General features: G+C 43.9%; 4 protein-coding genes across 10 annotated transcripts; 2 read left to right on the forward strand and 2 right to left on the reverse strand.

Moving 5' to 3' along the window:
* Window positions 1-245: 245 nt before the first annotated feature.
* syt15 (synaptotagmin XV) lies at window positions 246-2,761 on the reverse strand. The gene is made up of 8 exons (XM_086063799.1): window positions 2,686-2,761; window positions 2,405-2,612; window positions 2,168-2,301; window positions 1,397-1,689; window positions 991-1,158; window positions 805-913; window positions 545-730; window positions 246-458 (listed from the first exon to the last, which is right to left on the reverse strand). The coding sequence occupies exons 2-8, from the start codon at window positions 2,605-2,607 to the stop codon at window positions 319-321; spliced, it is 1,233 nt and encodes a 410-aa protein (XP_085919925.1). The 5' UTR covers window positions 2,608-2,612; window positions 2,686-2,761; the 3' UTR covers window positions 246-318.
* On the forward strand, window positions 959-6,851 carry LOC147156809 (uncharacterized). 7 transcript variants are annotated; one of them, XM_086063798.1, is made up of 4 exons: window positions 959-1,576; window positions 2,414-2,649; window positions 2,722-2,817; window positions 4,970-6,851. In XM_086063798.1, the coding sequence occupies exon 4, from the start codon at window positions 4,979-4,981 to the stop codon at window positions 6,659-6,661; it is 1,683 nt and encodes a 560-aa protein (XP_085919924.1). In that variant the 5' UTR covers window positions 959-1,576; window positions 2,414-2,649; window positions 2,722-2,817; window positions 4,970-4,978; the 3' UTR covers window positions 6,662-6,851. The 7 variants fall into 7 exon arrangements, with proteins under 7 accessions (XP_085919924.1, XP_085919921.1, XP_085919918.1 ...); XM_086063795.1 differs by lacking the exon at window positions 2,722-2,817 and having other exon boundaries at window positions 2,414-2,666; XM_086063792.1 differs by lacking the exon at window positions 2,722-2,817.
* A 2,156-nt stretch (window positions 6,852-9,007) lies between these two features.
* Window positions 9,008-12,630, forward strand: LOC147156810 (chymotrypsin-like elastase family member 2A). The gene is made up of 6 exons (XM_086063806.1): window positions 9,008-9,147; window positions 9,230-9,339; window positions 10,358-10,452; window positions 10,528-10,808; window positions 12,053-12,216; window positions 12,301-12,630. The coding sequence occupies exons 1-6, from the start codon at window positions 9,045-9,047 to the stop codon at window positions 12,478-12,480; spliced, it is 933 nt and encodes a 310-aa protein (XP_085919932.1). The 5' UTR covers window positions 9,008-9,044; the 3' UTR covers window positions 12,481-12,630.
* timm23a (translocase of inner mitochondrial membrane 23 homolog a (yeast)) lies at window positions 11,931-14,480 on the reverse strand. The gene is made up of 7 exons (XM_086063807.1): window positions 14,070-14,480; window positions 13,900-13,958; window positions 13,727-13,820; window positions 13,568-13,652; window positions 13,189-13,247; window positions 13,006-13,116; window positions 11,931-12,914 (listed from the first exon to the last, which is right to left on the reverse strand). Exons 1-7 carry the CDS (start codon window positions 14,173-14,175, stop codon window positions 12,790-12,792), a joined length of 639 nt encoding a protein of 212 aa, XP_085919933.1. The 5' UTR covers window positions 14,176-14,480; the 3' UTR covers window positions 11,931-12,789.
* Window positions 14,481-18,851: the final 4,371 nt, after the last annotated feature.

The raw sequence follows: 18,851 nt of genomic DNA on the forward strand, positions 1-18,851 counted from the left end.
TCCACAATGGAATGTTTTAATAAAGTATATTGATCTATCGGGGGGACTTTCCATATTACTTCTGAGTTAGTTCTCACACGACGCTCAAACGCAGCGGCTCCGAGCGGCAAAGTAGCAACAGCGACATCTACTGGACATAAGCGGTATTTTCCCCCCTCTACCCCCACTCTCTCTCTTTGTGGTAAACATGCCACTCGAAATAACTGATCATCTTTATTGTTACATTTTAATGCATCAACCCTTGATCCAGTTTGTTTTTATTGCGTTAAGCAGCTCTGGAATATATTTCCACAAATGGACACACTCCACAAGTGTGCTTCAAGTGGCAGTGCAGAGTCCATGCCACAGTTTGACCGGTTGAAGTGGTGCGTTGACCATGTCCATCCAGTGCTGCAGCTGTGGACCCCTGGCGTACATAAATGGCCCCAGCACTACAAATCCCAGTGGGACTGGGGCTTCTGGGAAAGACCGATAATGAGAAATTGTTGAAGATGAATATGAGAGAATTGTATTGCACATATTTTCGCAGTGCACGATGACGCACCTGAGGGAATGTCCTCGTTCTGCCGCCGCACCTCCAAGCGGAGGCAGGCCTCGTCCACGTGTTCGGCCCGCAGTTTGAAGCTCGTCCTGAGGTGGAAGGCCGGCTCGCCGTCCGCCGCCACCACGCCGCTGCTCTTGATTTTCACCACTTGAGTGTGGATTTGCAAACTCACCCGCGCGCGCACGCCTGAGGAACGGACGACACGTTGAAGCGAGTGAAGCAACGTTGGGTGTGAAGAGACCACCTAGAGGACCTCGCACCCGCATCCGCGAGAGGTTGCATTCCTCGAGCCTTCGGGACCTCCACGGATAGGCGCTGTAGAGTTGGGTTGTAGCTCAGGGACACCAAGACGTCACCCAGCTCTGAACACTGACACCAAAACGTTAGTACGGTGAACCGGCAGTTAACGCCCAATAGTGACCTCACTGTGCCACTTGTGCACATACGTGATGGTGCTTTTCAGTGTCCAGGTCCCTCCAGAGCAACCTGCCGGCCTGGCCCAGTTCTCCCTGCAAGGGAAACAGCACCTGGCCCACTGCATGGCGTTTGCCGTCGTGTGCCACGCTCAGCACGCACACACTGAGCGTGCTCCGTGACACGCGCGCTGCAGACACCTGTGCATTTACTTCACCTTAGATGACTATTATATTTTTAATTCATGTATTTTCATTTTTTTTATTTATTATTTTTATTATTTTATTCTATAATGTGTTTATCATGTCATGTTGTAGTTGTCATTTGTGTTTTAGGTTATTTTATATTTTGGTATTTTCCTGTATTAATTATATTTTTTAAATATTTTTTTAGCTTTTAACAAGAATACATCGTCATCAAGTGTGCTCACATTCTCACCTGGAACACGAAGAAGTCATTGAACTCCGGGTCGGGCCCGGTGCCCCTGGCCTTGGCCTGGCGGGGGCGCCGGTCGTCGGGCAGCAGGCGGAGCTGCACCAGGGTGACGTTACCGTGGAAACGAGGCGGCAGGTTGCCCAGGCGGAGCAAGGAGACGGCCAGCTGCTCGCCGCCGTGACGGTACTCCACCGAGAAGCAGAGACGCGTGGCCATGCCGGGCGGGGGGGCTACCACCTCGCTCGAACCCGGGCCAGAATACAGGCCGGCCAGAACCGTTCCCACTGGGTACCAACCTGGGACATGAATTCAAAGGGGTGGCCGTTTTGTTAGGAACATGAATACAAGGGGGTAGCCATTTTGTCAGGAACATGAATACAAGGGGGTGGCCATTTTGTCACTTGCTGTCCATTGAGAATTACATCAGTAGTTGCTCAGGGCTCAAGTAACACCCAATCACTTCTCAGCTCGCAAATGTCACATGACCAAACTCAGAAAACAGGTGAGCCGTGATTAGTGGTTCCCTGAGCCTTAGCAACTGTGATGTCATTTTCAGTGGAAAGCAAGTAACAAAATGGCTTCCCCCTGCGATGGATAACAACAGGTGGATTTTGCAGCTTATTTCATATTCCACAAATGTAATATTAACCAGAATACCGAGTTTAGACTCGTGGAAGCTCATACAGCATATTACTGAAAATACATTTTTGGGTTTGTCTTTTCTCCATTAATAAGTGACATGTTGTCATCCAAGCACAAGCAGTATTGACCTACTCTGAACGGAAAGAGATCCCCGATGGGCCAGAATGTCCCCGTGGGACTCCATCTTTATCACCTCCGCTTTCTCCTCCGTCTCTCTCTGAGGCGTTGTGAAGCGAGGAGGCAACGTGAATGGGATCTCGCCGGGCCTTCAAATACATTGCGAGAACCAGAGAGGGACACATTATGGTGATCTATGAGTATGCAGTAGTACTTTTTCATAAATTTTTTATTATTTTTTTTTTAACTTACTTGACGTAGGAGCCTTGTGAAACCGGGATGGCCAAAGGGGTGCATGCTGGGATGTGAGGCGCAGCGGCGACCAGCTCCTGGTATTGTCTGCGATCGCGCCTCCTCTTCCTCCTCAACAGACAGAACGTCACCAGGCCCAGAAGGAGAAGAATGAAAAAAAGCAGCACCAGGAGTCCTGCGGTGAGGAGGCCGACCGGAACCATCAGACCTGAATGACGTGGCACCAGGGACGCCGAAGTCAAAAGGTGGAGCAGCTCACGTGGTGCGTTTGTAATGTTTACCTTTAATTTGGAGTTTTTCTTCTTGTTACTTCTCAGATATGTTGCCTGTTGAAATGTGTATGTGCGTGCGTGAGTGTGTGTGTATGAGATGGACACAGCTGGCAGGTTCTCACACCTTCACGCCCTCTATTGGTAAGTCATTTTATTTGGGACAAGAGAGGAATTGAATTGTATGGAATTGATTGAACCCAAGTATCACAGATTAGCACATCAGCTCAAGTGTGTGCTGAACATTTAAATATATATCACATTAAAGTTCAAATTAAAAAAATACCTGAATAAAAACGAAAGAAACTAGCTCAAATATACTAAATTTCGCTGGTTAAATAAACAAAAACAACAAAATTAAATAATCCTATAATTAAATCAACTTGAAATGAGAATGGAAAACAAATGAAAAATACAATAATGATTTAAATGAAACCCTAAATTTAAAAAAATGAAATACAGAAAAACACAAATAATACACCTACAACATTAAATGATAAATGCAATATAGAATAAAATAAAATTTAAATAAAAGTAAATACATTTAAAAAATAATAATACCTGAATAAAAAAAACGAAAAGACATGAAATAAAAATATATAATAAAGTCATCCAAGGTAAATAAAGTTGAGAAATCAAATAAAATAATAAACAATAAAAAATACACACATTAAAATAACATCTGATTACCTAATAAAAACATCATACTAAAAAAATAGCATAAAGTAAAAATATACCAAAACATAAAATATATTTCTAAATAAACAAATACAAAACATTAAATAAAAATGAACTTGAAATTTCGCCAAAGTCAGCTGGGATAGGCTCCATCTTTGGTATTTGGTGTTCAGAATTTTTTGTTGGAGGGCCACATAAGCTACAGAACAATGGAAGGATGCAAGGTCAGCCAAAATCAATCAATCAAGCAAGCAATTATATATATATGTTTTTTTCCAGCTAAATTTGATAAATTGCTACTAAACAGCTTTATGTTGAAGGTTATAAGGTGAATAGTTAAGTTTTTTTCTCTCAATATTTTGCATATCTAGAAAAGCTGACTGACTATTTTTAACTCGCCTTGCAGGCCGTGTCAAATGTCATTTTTTTGGGTATATGCCGCTGAAAAATGGATGGCGGGCCACAAATGCCCCCCCCCGGGCCATAGTTTGGACAACCTTGATTTAACAGGAAAACGGACGACTGGCAGAATTTTTTGGGAAACAATTCATTAATCTTATCCAGTACAAGAATAAGTATGCATGCAAATCCTGCCAGCTGACCTGATCTTAACTCTTTAGCCACACACACATACACACACGGCGGCCAGAGATTGGCCACCGGCTAATGGGATGACAGGTGGCCAGTTAATCCTCGGGGGGCCAAGAAGCGCCACACCCACGGCACCCGCTCTCTCTCGCGCACGCACTCGACTCGCATGATACTTCAGCGCCACAGGAAACACGGAAGGAATGTGAGGACTGTGAAAAGATGTCGGGAGGAAAACGGGACGCTATTTAGCCGGCAAATAGCGGACGCCACTTGAAGGTAGGAAGTGTCGTAAATTGCGGAGTATAAGGTGGCAAATTATACACAAAAGTCAGAAGAACTTCTATGACCTGAATGATTAAAATGACACGGATGTGTAAGGGTGCGCCCTCAACTTCAATCTCGTCTAAACGATTACATAATCTGGATTGTATAATCCCATTTAGGTTAATTTGGGGCTATATCTATCCGTCCATTTTCCATAGCCACTTGTAGCATTTGCAGCTAAAATTATGTGGGAAACTCTTGTTCACATGTTGGCTGTGATGTTAGATTTTTTTTTTTTACCTTGCTTTTCAGCCTTTTCTCTGTGACTTGCATGCACTCACAGCTGACAACGAGGCACTCTAAAGTAGCCACACCAGGCAAAATCACATGCTGCCTGTTAAATCTGACATTTATGAAAGCGTTTTCCGTCCTGACTAATTCTTTCTTTCTTTGTGTGACATGCGCACACTCATGGTGTACAACAAGGCACTCTAAAGCAGCCGTTTTCAGGGTGTAGTCACAGCTAGCGAGCTATACGCTTCTGGAAAACCATACTAACAAAGGCGCTCAGCTTCTTATATAGTGGGGGAGTGGAGACAGTGCATCACATGGTGCCATTTTAGCCACGCCCCCTCCCCCCAAAAAATCAGCAAAACTAAAAGGGTCAAAACATCGTTATTAGTCTTTGCACTTTTTTAACTTTCAAAGGTCAAGGTGCCTCTGTATCCTGAAATAAAGTGAACCAATATGGTGTCTTTTTCAGGTTGTTGCCATGGCGACGAGGCCCGTCCGACCCCACTCCGAGAACTACCCGTCGGTGTGTTGTTCCGTCAGCCCGTCCGTTTCCTACTCCAGCTTGACTGATGGCCCGGCGGACGACGGCGAGGCCCACACGCCCATCTTCTCCGTCTCCAAGAGCTTCATGGACGTCTTCAAGCGCGACCCGGCGTGGACCGGCGCCGACCTGCGCCGCAGCTCCAGCGCCAATGCCGAACAGGGCCCCAGGGTGCAGCAGCTGCACGGGTGGCAGCGCGTTGGCAGCCTGCACTCGCCCGACGCCCACAACCCGCCCGCCCTCAGCGAACACTGGGTGGCCAACATGCGGCGCTGGAGCCGCTGCAGCGGCGGAGGCAGCGCGCACAGCCGCAGCAGCACGCCCGACACGGTGGTGTGGGGCGGCGGGACGTCACGTCCCGGCAGCCTGGCGAGGGACGCGTCCTGCTGCGCCGCGCCGAGCTCTCCGAGCACTCTCGCCTCCTCGCCGTTTATCTCCCCGCTGCTGACGCCCACTCTGCCGTCGGCGGAGCTCTACGCCTCGTCCCCGGCGTCCGCTACCACGCTGCTACCCGAGCAGGGGTGCTCCCCAGGGCTCTGTTTCGAGTCCACTGCGCCCTTCGGCCAGCAGGGAGACTCCCCAGGGTCCTCTCTGGCATCATCCACCCTGCCCCCTGAGCTCCTTTTCCAGCCGACGAGCACAGACGACGACGCCATCTTGGGTAACCGTTTGCTTTATTTCCAGTATCCCTCCCCGATGGCGTCGTCCGTGTGCTCAGAGGAAGGCGCGTCGGCGTTCCACGGATGCCTCCCCGGCGAGGAGACTTCCCCGATGTCCGATCCCCGAGTTCGGGTGTCAAGCTCAGCGAACGAGGTGCAAGAACCGGACGAAGGAGCTTCGGTGTGCCACCTCCAGTTGCCATGGCAACCCCAGCCACGGAGGTCGCCCCTGGTCTCCTCTTTGAGTGACTCGCATCTGCGTGAGGGCTGCCCATGCTCCAGGGGAGGCGCCCAAAGGGAGCCACCGAAAATGGTGGACGCGGCCGTGCAGACGCTGTCCCCCGCCGGTTCCGCCTCGCACTCCCTCCTGGGCTCGCCGCCCGGATCCAAACTGGACCTGAAGGCCTCGGTGGGCTCCAACTCCAACCTGGTGTCGCCCTCCTCCAGCATGTTCCCGCCGAGCGAGGAAGAGGACGAGGAGAAGCCGAAATACGTTCAGGAGCGGAGGAGGTCGTGTCTTAAGGCGGAGAAAGGCGAGCTGGGGGGGAGGAGGAGGAGCAGCATGAAGCAGGTGCAGTGGGACGAGGACGGCATGACTTGGGACGTCCACGGCGCGTCCATGGAGCCGGAGGTCCTGACCGCCGCCATTCGCAAACACCTGGAGCTCCACAACAGCCCCCAAACTGTCAAACGGCCCTCCAAGAAGAAGACCAAAGCACCCGCTCCTCCCGCTCCTCCTCCTGTGCCACGCCCAGACGAGACCCTTGCGGAGGTGGCGCGAGACGAGGGAGGCCAAACCGAGGAGGCGCCTCGTGAAGCCAGTAGAGCGGACGAAGGAGCCGCGGGAAATGACGACATTCCGAAATCTCCTTCGCTGTCACGCGGGATCATCCGGAAGAGGAGCGTGATGAGGTCACTGAGACCAGGGTGGTGTGGAAGCTCGAAAAACGAAGATGACTAAAAGATCAAAGACGACTCGAGTGTGACCTCAGGAAACTGTTTTTTTTTTTTTTTTGCCATACTAGAATACACAACGTGTAATTGCACATCCACTACAGTAGGTGGCAGTGGCGCTCTCATTGTCACAGAGTTAGCTCCTCCGCAGAGGTGAACGTATTACAGTTTTATAGACCGATTATACAACAACTATAGTCACGGCAAAGATTTGGGGTGGGGGTGGGGGGGGATTGTCTTCTTCCTGGGGGGGTTGCGTGACAAAATATAATTAAGTAGCACTGCGCTCAATGTACATGGCTGCTTCTCTATTGCTGCTCTTTGCACAGACTGAAATCACAAAATCAAAATTATTATTAATTTACTTATTTTACTTCTATCTATTATGTTAAATGTGTTGGGTCAGGATTCTTGACTAACTTGATTGCAGATAGATTTAGCATGAACAGAGGAACAACAAAATCCTACAACATAATATTACAGTAGTCACAGTCGTATATTCTTAATCCTCTGCGAAGAATGACTAATATTAGTGCTGTACTGATGAGCTGAGGACGTCTGAAATGAGCATCTGTCTGTTTTATACTGACCCCAGGGGTCAAGCTGGGCATACCAAAAAAAAAAAAACAGCACAATGGCCATTCATTCAACTAATGTAGTTGACAAAAGCGCTTTAATAATTTTTTTAAGAATGTCATTACTGTATGTTTTTACTGTATTATGGAGTTATGTAAACATAACTCCGATAACAAGTGAGTCATGAATTCTGCCCCTCCCTCTCTTTTATTTATGAAGAATATAATTATATTTAACATTTGTATACATTTTATTTATTATGCATTTATTATTTATGTATTATGATTTTTGTTTTAATGGAATCTGATGACTCGTGGTAGAACACATTGCTCGCTGTTTTAGAATTTTGAAAAAAACGACTTACACATCTACATGATTTAATTAAACGTATAATTACGTAAATGAAAAAGATTTTGAGACATTTCATTTGGTGCTGAAGCTTAATATGCCATGTTAGAAGACTTCTTCACTGCCTTCCACAAAAATAAGCCCATGGTTCGAGGGATGCGGCTGTACCTAATATTATGCTCTTTAGCGACAGTCAACTTGTTGAACCGCAATGAGGGGCTGCAACCATTCAGTGTTTCAGATGAGCGTGCACATTCCCTTTCAGACTAAAAAAAAACAACAACAACAAAAACTCACTGGTGACTTCCAGTCTGCTCTTATTTTCACACCATAACATGTATCGTAGAGGCGGAACAGTTATCCATGGAAGCAAACATTGATTTTTATTTATTTATTATTGCTCTTCGTCAGTTACACAGCTATTGTGATTATATACAATATTTTGCGGCTATTTGCTCGTCCGAGCTAAAAATCTACAGATTTTTTGCCAATTGACCTCTTGTTTTTCCTTTTTTGTTAAGTTAAATACTGAAGGACAAATTATTGTAAAACAGTAAAATGTTCTTCCTGTAATTCTTATAAGTTAGCTCAATCAGTATTTTGGCGCAAGTCATTTTTAACACTTTAAATTGATCAGAAAATTTGTAAAAAAAACCCAAAAATATACGTGTCCATACGTGGACTGACTAATAGTACATATTTGTGTGAGAATTTTTTTTTTAACCAAATTGTGGCATGGGGGGGGGGGGTGTTCGGCACCACGCCAGAAACAAAAAATTCAAGAAGTAACCATAAAATGTCCAGGAACAGAAGAAGAAAGGAAGAAAATTAGCATTAAATGTCTTTGGAATTACAAAAAAAAGGCAGAATTTTTATTTATTTTTAAGTCAGAAAACGTATAAATACTATCAAATGTCTAAAAACAAAAGACGAAATCCTGAAAACTACCATAAAACGACCGCAAAATTTCCAAAAATGTCAGAACATTGATAGCAAAAAAAAGACAGAAAAAATGCCAAAAAATTGCCATAAAATGTCCAAAAAGGAAGAAGAGAGGTAGAAAAATGACCATAATACTGTATGTCCATAAAATTACCCAAAAATGTCAAAAATGTAACAGAAAGGCAGAAACATCTAAAAATGTATGAAAACAAATTATGAAAAATTGCTGACCCCTAAACGACACAAAACAACCCGGAAGCATTACTGTTGTTTACCCCCAGAGGTCATTCAAGGGTCACTGTGCCACTGTAGTACGTCACATGACATGATAGTTGTGTACAGTGACGTGTACTATCAGATGTGTGTGTGAAAAGGCTTTTTTTTTTTGTGTAAAGTCATCGCTGCAGGAGAACAATCCAGCGCCTCGTTGTGATACAACTCATTGTGTGTTTGTGTGCGCGTGTACCTGCTGCTATAAAAACGCCGGCTTGGGCGCGGCCTGGCCATTTTTTGCGTGGAAGACGATGGCCGCCGCGCTTCATGTCGTGTGTTTGCTGATGCTGCCCCTGCTGAGTGAGGCCGCGTACACATACACGCCTGGCAGGCAGCATAAGGTGTTACACCTGGGTGAGAATACACACATAAGAATAATCATAACAATAACATGGTTGAGCACATGAGTTTGTTTTTTTCTTGTTTTTTTTTGTAGACTGGCCCAAAGACTGCGGGATGGCCTACTTCAAACCCAACATGGTCGAGAGGATCGTATCAGGGAACGAGGCCAGACCGCACTCCTGGCCCTGGCAGGTTTCTTTGCAGGTATATTCAGAAGGAAATTGAATATATGCTAACGTCATGAGGGAAGGCAAGTTTTTGTACTTGAGGCCACATTTTTTCTTTTTTCTTTTTTTAAAGGGACAGATGGGTCAGGTCATGCATGTGTAGATGTGTACGTAAAATATGTCATATTGTTTATTTTAATAATTAAATCAGAGTTCATTGTTAGTTTAAATTTTTATAATTGAAAATTATCTTAATTATGATTAAACAATTGTTTATTTTGGTAATATGTTTTTTGTATTCATAAGTCAATTGACTGATTATTTAATACAATAAAGGGGAAAACATTCAAATGTACGCACTATTTCCCCCCCCCACCAATATTTGCATATATGTTGTTATTTTCATTGCAATAGTTGATTATTTAATGCAATAAATAAGTTTCTAAAATATAAAAATTGCAACTTTATTTTCCTAAAATTTCAGTTGATTTCACTTAAATTTACGTTATATTTTACATAATAGTAATATAACTTTTTTCTCATAAAATGCAACTTTTCGTGTATTACTTGGACTTTATTTTTCCAAAATCAGAACAAATTCATTTTTTTTCTTTGTACAATATTATGACTTTATTCATGGTAAATTGCAACTTTTTGTTGCAATACTGTTTTATGAGTTTATGTTTGCAAAATATAATTTAATTTCCCATGTCTTTGTGTGTAAGAATTCAACATTATATTATTCTCGTATAATCGGACATTATTTAAGATTGAAACTTCATTCCCATATTCTTATTTTTTTTCTTGTAGGCTAATATTATGACTTTATTCTAATAAAATCAAAACATTTTCCTCCTGTAAAATTACAACATCAGTCTCATAAATTAAAATGAAATGAAATTGTAACATTCTCACTTTTATTTCTTCTACTTCTATATTATCTTTTTTTTTTTGGGGGGGGGGTGGCAATAATACAACTTTTTGTTCTCATATTATTCCAGAATTATCCTTTAGATTGTACTTACTGAGGCTTCTTCTGTGTGATTGTTTGTCAGGTTCGTCCCAGAGGCAGTAAACATCACATTCACGTCTGTGGAGGAACTCTGATCCACAAAAACTGGATCCTCACTGCCGCTCACTGTTTCCAAAAGTAACCCTTCGAGAAAAAAACACACATTTTTGGCACACTTGGACACTCAAGCAGTTGATAACCTCATTACCTCAGGGGTAAGGCTGAGGACGCCGGCTCCTGGAGGATCGTACTGGGCAAGCATCGGCTGAGGCGTTCCGAAACGGCCGAGAGGGTCTTCCCCGTGAAGCGCATCTACCGGCACGAAAACTTCCGCTACCCGGTGCACAGCGAGCTGGATTACGACATCGCCCTGGTGAAGGCCGCCACCGACATCCTCCCGTCCAACTTCATCCGCTACGCCTGCCTGCCGCGCAAGCAGACCAGTCTCAAGCCGGGACATTACTGCTGGGTGACCGGCTGGGGCGACACCCGGGGTGAGTCTGAAAGAACATCACACAAATAAAAGTGTATCCTTTACTACGGCAGATTGGCACATTGGCGGATCATCATCTATGTCAGAAAATATCTTCGTTCACAATGTTTACTCAAGTACTCAGGAGTGAATACTCATACTGGTATCTGTCTGGGGGAAAAAACAGTCATGTCGAACCTCCTTACAAACTAAATGACAATTTTAAAAGAACAAAATGGTACCATTAAAAATGTGATGAAATGTCATTTGACTACTATAACAATTTGACAGTTTAAAAAAAAATAATGCTAGTCACAATATAATACGCCGTTTGTTTCCCCCGTTTAAAGTGCGTTGCATTGCAAATATATCAGAAATGCCCGGATGATCGGAATCGTCCCAAGCAAAATTAGTTCACCAGTGAGCAGTATTGATCTACTTTTCAGAAAATTGACAATTTCAAAGAAGCCAAAACGTTGTTTTGGAGTTAACTGCGTGTCAAATGAAAACTTTAGGACAATTTCATAGGTAAAAGTGCAGCATAACACAAAACGCAATATATGAGCCGCCATATTGGTTTTGGGATCAAACCAGTTAGCGGTTTTCGGCAAAACGTCTAAGATTCCGGAAATGATACTAGCTGTGGCGTGCTATAAATGCGCACTTACCTTGTAGTGAATAGCCAACATGAGACAAAAACACATTCGAACATTAGTTGCCCTCGAATCAACTTCACCAAATATGATCCATTCATCCATATTCTTAACCGCTTGTAATTTCACAAAAAAATATCGTGAAATAATGATCACGTTTGAATTGACTTACAAATTAAAAGAGTAAAATCTGAGCGTGTTTAGTTGAACACACACTATTATTCTGTTTCTGTTGTAAGAATGGCAACAGGTATAACACAACTTAATTGTAGTGTACCGTCCTTCTGCCCTCTAGTGGAAGTCACTATACATTACTGGCATAGGTGCATATTTTGTTGTAAATTAAATAAAAAAAGTTCAGACCAAGTGACATAATTCCCCAAAAAACACCTGACGATTTATGGATGACTACATTTATTTTCTACATAAAACAGCAGCAACATGGTGTGGTGAAATAGCTCAATTTTCCAAATAGCAATTAGGCTACAAAGTTCACTTCAGATGTAGCTTTTTATTTTTGTTTTTGTGAGATATTTTGACCAATTGTGCATTCTGTAAATGTTTGGGAAAGAGACAAAAGAAGCAGACATGATGTTTGATTGAAATACTCCAGGTGGGAAGGAGAACGTTTCACTGGCCGAGGCCCTCAACCAAGCCCGCCTCCCCATCATCGACTTCAAAACCTGTCGGCAGAAGAAATTCTGGGGCGACCGCGTGCGAGACTCCATGATCTGTGCCGGCTTCAGGGACACCGAGGATTCGCCGGCCGCCTGTCAGGTTCGCTGCCACCGTGCTCCTCCCAACACTCCCAGGCCGGGGCGGGGGGGCTGATAACATAAATCACAACGTTGCTCTTTTCAGGGGGATTCAGGCGGTCCGCTTATGTGCCAGCTCGGCCGTGAGCGCTGGGAGGTCCACGGCGTGGTGAGCTTCGGCCCCATCGGCTGCACGGTGGAGAACAAGCCGAGCGTCTTCACCCGCACCGGCGCCTACATCCCCTGGATTGAGGCCACGCGCATCCGAGACTTCTTCCTGCACTGACGCCGCTTCCACAACAATAAAATGTTTGCCTTTTTTTTTTACGGTATTTCCCCGTGATTTATTACGTCAGATGATGGGAGACATATTCTTTTTCTTGATGTACAGTTTCTAATGATGGTCACCGTGAAATAAATACAAGAGTAGCACTGACTGTAAGGCAAAGTCCATCATTAAAAGATCCACTTGCAGACCACACACACACACACGCACGCACACATCTCCACAACAAACACTTTCATCCCAGAGTCTGCGCGCACGGTTCTGCTGGAGATAATTTGGCCCTAATGTCAGAGGATGAGGAGGCGGAAATCAGTAAAGCCTCGAGGAGGATGGTGACGACGTTCCAGTCAGGTGGTCCCAGTTGTTGTAGACGGCGTAGGCACTGGACAAGGCCAGACCAGCCAGACCCCCGCGAGCCACACCTTTCAAGCCGCCTGCCAAAGCACAGATCATGAACAAGGAAAAAAGTCTACACACCCCCAGTTTAAATGCTAGGTTTTTGTGATAAAAGTGAATCATTTGTACCGGCTGCCTTGAAGAGCATCCCTGTTAGCGTGCCGGCCGCTACTGTGTTGATGTCGTCCTCAGCTCCTCGCGCCTTCTCGATCACCACGCCAAACGCGCTGTACAACAAGGCTGTGACAGCAAAACGGACGTCAGCGCGCCACAGCAACGAGTTTGTGCGGTGAGTCAGGTATTGGGACGTACCTACTGAACCCAAAGTGTTGGCCCACGAAGCTCCTTGCCTTGTCACCATGTTGATGATCCTGGTGAGAGAACGTATTTCGACATTTTATCTCAGGAGCGGGCAAACTTTTGATTTTTAAAGCAGACGGATAGGCCAAGCCATTCGTAGCTAAGGGTTTGTTAAAAAGCTCAAATGAGTATGTAAGATATTGTGCAAGACATGTAAAATTGTTGAAACTAAACATATATTGAATTAATTAAAATAAATGAATAAATACATTTTAAATGACCAATAAACATTCAGTGGGCCTGATAGAGGTCCTCAGGTCATACTTTTCCACTTTTGTCTTATCTGTTGCTTACACTGAGATAGTAATACTACAGTAGATTCCATACTCACTGCACATTTCGCGGTTTGGACCAAGCCATGTCTCTGGTTTCCTTCAGGCCCATTCTGAGACCATTTAAAGCGCCAAACGAAGCACCTTTAATAACAACAACAAACATAAAACAAAATGGAAATAGAACAAGCAACCATAAAAACATTCAAACATTTTACCTGTAATGCAAGAGCCTCCGATTGTGAAGAAAGCCAACTCAAACCTTCCTCTCGTCTTATTAGCGCCTGTAGGCAAAATGAACTCGTCTGTGTCCTAAAACAGACACAATTATTGTCATTATTCTGTGATATTTTCATCATATCACATACTCTCATTTTTCATTCTGCCTTACCTGAATGAGGTAACGAGGGTCGACGTTAAGGTAAGGCGACAGGGGGCTCATTCCAGACACTAACATGAGGAAAAACGACACAAATATCAACATTGAATAGCACTGACAACTCACTTAGGCGTGCTAGCCGGTTAGCCGCTAAGCTAGCCACGAGCTACCAGGTCGCTTACATGGAACACCGGCGAGCTCCGTGTTAGAATATTCCGGCGCTCCACCTCCGAAGAGACCACCGAGGCTAGCCTTGAGCCCACCAGAGCCTTGCGAGTTGTTGTCCATGTCAGGGTGGATGGTGGGAATAAAAAAAGAAAAGAAAAAAGTCCTTGCCTAGGCTAAGGAGCGGTAATTATGACGCAACGATCAAGATGATCCACGCCGAGCTGTTCTACTTAACGCCAATATAATAATAACTACAATAATATAATTGGGCAATCGTGTTTTGTTTTTTTGTTTTTTAAATCATCAAGTGTATTTTACGAAAGAGAAGCAGCATGTCTGTATTGGGAACTCTCTGTTCTGTCATGCCCCTGACCTCCACACAGCAGCAGCACCAACACGCTCTTGCCGTAAAGCGACGCTGACAATTTACGTCACAAATTCACTCATCTGAAAGGTCCGTGCCCGTACTTAAGTGAGAGGGAGAGAGCGGCCAACGATGTTGTAAAAAATATCTATGTAAGTCTTGGAATTTCACGACTATAAGTAAACTAAGTAAATCACAAAAGGCGTGTTCACACCGTTTCAAGTAAGTCTTGTCATTTTAGGAGCTACAAATCTGCTCATCAGTTTTACGCCAGTTAAGAACGAACTACGGCAGTTACTCCCGATGCAGGAAAACAGGACAGTATTGAGAGATATTTTATTATTTTAAGGTATAATTCCATTCAAAACAATAGTTTTAAAAAATTGTTTGTACAAACTCGAAACTCGTCAACCAAAGCATTTTTCGTTTACGAGACATCCACCAATAGAGGGAGCCATAGCTCACAAATTTATCTGTACTGTACTGCTGTAGTGGGTCGTGCATAATTCACCCACGGAACGATATGTACAATGATGGGGAGGTTCGAGTGCGGGTGGGGATGTTTTGTTTGACGGACAGAACGGAAGTCGATTTCCTCTCTTCCCACGGTGAAGAGTTGAGTTACATTAAAAGCAGATGTCGATAAAATGCCAGCACTTGACTGCTCACTTCACAGTAATTTGGATTTGTTAGCTAATTTATCACAAAACAAAATCAATTTATCAACGTATGTTTTCCTTATCGATCCTCCTATTCATTCAACTGTAACTGTTCTTTGGTAAAACAAATTAAAACCCATACGCACATTACAAGGTTTGAGCACAGTGTTTCATTCAATCAGCTTTAAAATGTGTCCAGAACGTTTAAATGTTTGTGTGGCTACATAAGAGTAAATACATGTTTTTTAAAGTAATTTATTTTAATTGTTTGTTGATTTTTGTTCTAATGAATACATATGTATTTTCCCCAAAGACAAACCTTGCAGACTTTTTGGCATAGCACGTAGTTCATATTTTCTTCGCTAGAGGACAGCAAATAGTTAACAAAAAGGACCAGCTGAAGAAGAGTCAAATTCTTTTGATTTGCACACGTGCATATTTCCACAATTAAAAAAATTACAAACCTTCATAAACAAGTATGTGATATTTTTTTCATCAACATAAGGAATTATGTACATATTTTTACAGTATATTTCTTTCCATGGTGAAACAGGCTTTTTTTTTTTTTCAGGGCGGATTTGTCCCATGCGGTGTGCCAACCATTATCCAGCTTCTCACACTGTTGAGCCAATGGCGAATCCAGCGTTTGTTGTGGCCGGCTGCTTGCTACTACTAGTGGAAGCAGAATGTGGAAAACTATTGCTCGCCTAAGACAAAGAAAACAAATTTGAGGTACATGCACACATCACCAAACACAAACACTCCACCACCTTGTCAACAACTCATCAGAGCAATTAAATAATTGTTGGTTGTTTAATTCCACACTTTATGGGCAGGCACTCTAGAAAGCCAACTATTTTTATTCAAACATTAAAAAGTTAATTTTTCATACGACTGTATAACTTGAAGGATTTAGTTCAGTTTGATGATGGTTTTATATGCGTAACTTGACGCAGAGAAGGCGCGATACTTGGATACACGTCAGGAGGCCTTGCCTTGCCGCACCTTTTTTTCCCATGATGCAACGGTGAGATGGGCCACACGCATGGTCCCGTACGTGCGCGTTTTAACCCCCCCCCCCCCGGGGGGGGCCCATCTACTGCTCAAAGCGGCACTGAAGGAATTCAGTGTGCCGTTGCCGAATTTCCCGAATAACACAGCATCTTAGCCGGGTATTCTGCCATTGTGTGTGTGTGTGTGTAAGTTTGTGACAGAGAGTGTGTGTGTGTGTGTGTGTGTGTATTCACAAGGGGCCAAGTGGAGCGATGAAGTTTGCCATTGTCACCCAGTGTGGGTGTTTTTCAGACTCTCTGGCATCATCTGTGAGTTAGTGTTCTCTGTGTTGCTGCCCAGTGTGCCCACTGTCTTCCCACAATGCCCCATTCAGACCCCGGGGCCTCTCTCTCTCACTCTCTCTCTCTCTCTCTCGTCCTTTTTTTTGCACCCGTTAAGAGGAGGGGGGGTGCTATAATCATCATCAAATTTTTGCAAAATAGCTGTGATGTCATCTTTTATTTTTGTTTTTATCCCCTCACTCTCTCTCATTCTCTCGTTTTCCTCCCGTCTTTCTTCTCTTTTCTGTCTCTCTCTCTTTCTCTCTAATTCTCTCTCTCTCTCTCTTTGAGCTCCCAAACACAAAAGACAAGGGGAGGCCTCGACAGGATCCCAGTGTATGCTGGTTGCCGGGGAGACGGGGAGACAGTGTAGGGTCTTTAAACTGCCCTCACTGAGGGGTGTGTGGAGTTTCTTGGGGGGGGGGGGGGGGGCTTATTTACATGGGAAGAGGACAAGGGTGAGAGCGAGGATTGGAGGTTTTAAATACAACTTTTTTTTCTCCTCTCCCACCAACCCCGTCGTCACTGCTAAAATCATTCCGCCGCATCAAATATTTACCAAGAGGAGGAAATGTAGAGCTGTTCATTATGTGGAGAATGCATAGCAGTCTAAATCAACCTGTCTCACACACACACACACACACACAGTTTGATTGTGGTGGGAGCCTTGGTGTGTGTTGGCTCGCTGGCCGGAGCTGACTGCAGAATACATTAGTGAAGCGATTTAACCCTCCTGTTTTGTCAAAAATGACCCGTTTGAAAGTTAAAGAAATGCAACACAAATTAAAGCTGCAATTAATGGAGCCCTTTTTTTGATGGAAAATCCTTCTATAACATCAAACTTTGGGCGCCAGGCAATGGATGGATGCGTAATCGGGGCACATTTTAGACTCGAGTCATAGAATTAGCTCAAAATGGCTGCTCTAAACCAAAATGGTCGACTTTCTGACAAAATTTGGCCATGGGTCATTCAGACTTCTTTGGGCGTCCTGTCACTGTAAATATATCAGTGAAATGAAGGTTAAATACTTAAAATGCAGAAGACTTGGGGGTGGTGGTGGGGGGGGGGTTCTCTTTTATTATGTTTTTATACTATACAGTAATATTGTCGGAAAATCATGGATTTTGTGGTGTTGGAGGCAGAAAGGTGGACCCAAGTGCAGAGATGCTAAAAAAACAAAAAAAGTTTTTCTTTCTCCAAAAACAAAAAGACAAGGAATAAAAATATCAGAATGTTAAACGTCTAAAAAATATATTTTAAAAGTAACAAAGAAACAAGGCTGACAACAGGAAAACTGATGAAACCAACGAGTCACACCTGGACAGGAGAGGATGGAGCTGATTGGTTAAAACGAGCGACTGGGCTGACGAGAACAGGTGGAAATGAAAACCTAACGACATGAACATGGAACTCAAGAGAATAGAATTGAAAAAAATGAAACAAAACTTCATATAATCTGAAATTGTCAAAGTACGAACCCTGGATTCCAACCCCCCCCCCAAAAAAGACTGCCTCAAACCAAAATGGCTGACTTCCTGTTCCAATTTTGGGAATAGGTCACTGAGACTTCTTTTTTTGACGTGGCAATTGAATTTCTGTTGATTGGTGAAACTAAAAAAACATTCTCACCAGTTTCTAAACAAACTTGAAAAAAGTGTTTTTCTGCACAAGTTAATAAAAAGATAACATTTTATATTTCAATTCTGACACTTTGACACTTCAACCCGCCCCAAGTCGAATTGACCGGGGAACATTATTGCTCTTCCTGAGAAACGTAACAAGAGAGTTAGAAGACTTGATTGAAAACAGGAAAAACAGACAAGAGCGAACACACCCATCCAAACACATGCATGAACCCCCCTCCCCAACCACACACACCCCTTTAAAAAAAAAAAGAAAAAAAAAGCCTCTCTCTTTTTACTGCTATCTTCCTGTCCAGAGGACTGTCAGCGGCGGTCACATTATGTTCTTTCTCTCTCAGTGATCAGGGGAGGGGGTGAAGCAGGCTCAACTCCAAGCCTGAAGTTCAATATCAAGCCCACCCCCGCGCCACCCCCTCTCCAGCCCCCCCCCCCACCCCAACAAAAACTCCACAATGAAAGCAGGAAGGGCAGGCAGAGGACGAATGAGCCACCCATGGCTGCATTCACCGTGGAAAACGCTGTGTTGTTGTTTAACTTTGGGATTTAAAAGGAAACTTTGTTTTAAGCGCGCGTGATGTGACTATATTTTTATGTTGATGGCTCGAGCGCTGCTCGCCAAGAGGGCCCCCTCTTAAAAGTGCTTAGTTACTTCATCCTCTTTTGAGGGCTTTCCCATACTCAAAAAAAAAAGTCATGAAATATCGCCAAGTTTTGTTTGGTAGGGGTTGAGGGTGTGACCAGAAAATCAACAGTGACCAGAGAATCTCGTGGAGAAAAAAAAAAGGCTTAAGAGGC

The sequence above is a fragment of the Leptonotus elevatus genome, chromosome 20 (assembly GCF_054856555.1).
Source record: "Leptonotus elevatus isolate MCC_2025b chromosome 20, RoL_Lele_1.0, whole genome shotgun sequence".
Classification (NCBI taxonomy): domain Eukaryota; kingdom Metazoa; phylum Chordata; class Actinopteri; order Syngnathiformes; family Syngnathidae; genus Leptonotus; species Leptonotus elevatus.

Bases quoted from the DNA above. Each gene is read 5' to 3' on its own strand.
- syt15 (XM_086063799.1), bottom strand. From the start codon at position 2,607: ATGGTTCCGGTCGGCCTCCTCACCGCAGGACTCCTGGTGCTGCTTTTT. The intron at 1,690-2,167 runs GTAGGTCAATAC...TTCATGTCCCAG, and splicing joins GGGATCTCTTTCCGTTCAGA to GTTGGTACCCAGTGGGAACG. The intron at 1,159-1,396 runs GTGAGAATGTGA...GTAAATGCACAG, and splicing joins ATGACTTCTTCGTGTTCCAG to GTGTCTGCAGCGCGCGTGTC.
- LOC147156809 (XM_086063792.1), top strand. From the start codon at position 2,617: ATGACGTGGCACCAGGGACGCCGAAGTCAAAAG. The intron at 2,650-4,969 runs GTGGAGCAGCTC...TGTCTTTTTCAG, and splicing joins AGGGACGCCGAAGTCAAAAG to GTTGTTGCCATGGCGACGAG.
- LOC147156810 (XM_086063806.1), top strand. From the start codon at position 9,045: ATGGCCGCCGCGCTTCATGTCGTGTGTTTGCTGATGCTGCCCCTGCTG. The intron at 10,453-10,527 runs GTAACCCTTCGA...TCATTACCTCAG, and splicing joins GCCGCTCACTGTTTCCAAAA to GGGTAAGGCTGAGGACGCCG. The intron at 12,217-12,300 runs GTTCGCTGCCAC...TGCTCTTTTCAG, and splicing joins ATTCGCCGGCCGCCTGTCAG to GGGGATTCAGGCGGTCCGCT.
- timm23a (XM_086063807.1), bottom strand. From the start codon at position 14,175: ATGGACAACAACTCGCAAGGCTCTGGTGGGCTCAAGGCTAGCCTCGGT. The intron at 13,821-13,899 runs GTAAGGCAGAAT...TGTCTGTTTTAG, and splicing joins ACCCTCGTTACCTCATTCAG to GACACAGACGAGTTCATTTT. The intron at 13,248-13,567 runs GTGAGTATGGAA...TTCTCTCACCAG, and splicing joins TCCAAACCGCGAAATGTGCA to GATCATCAACATGGTGACAA.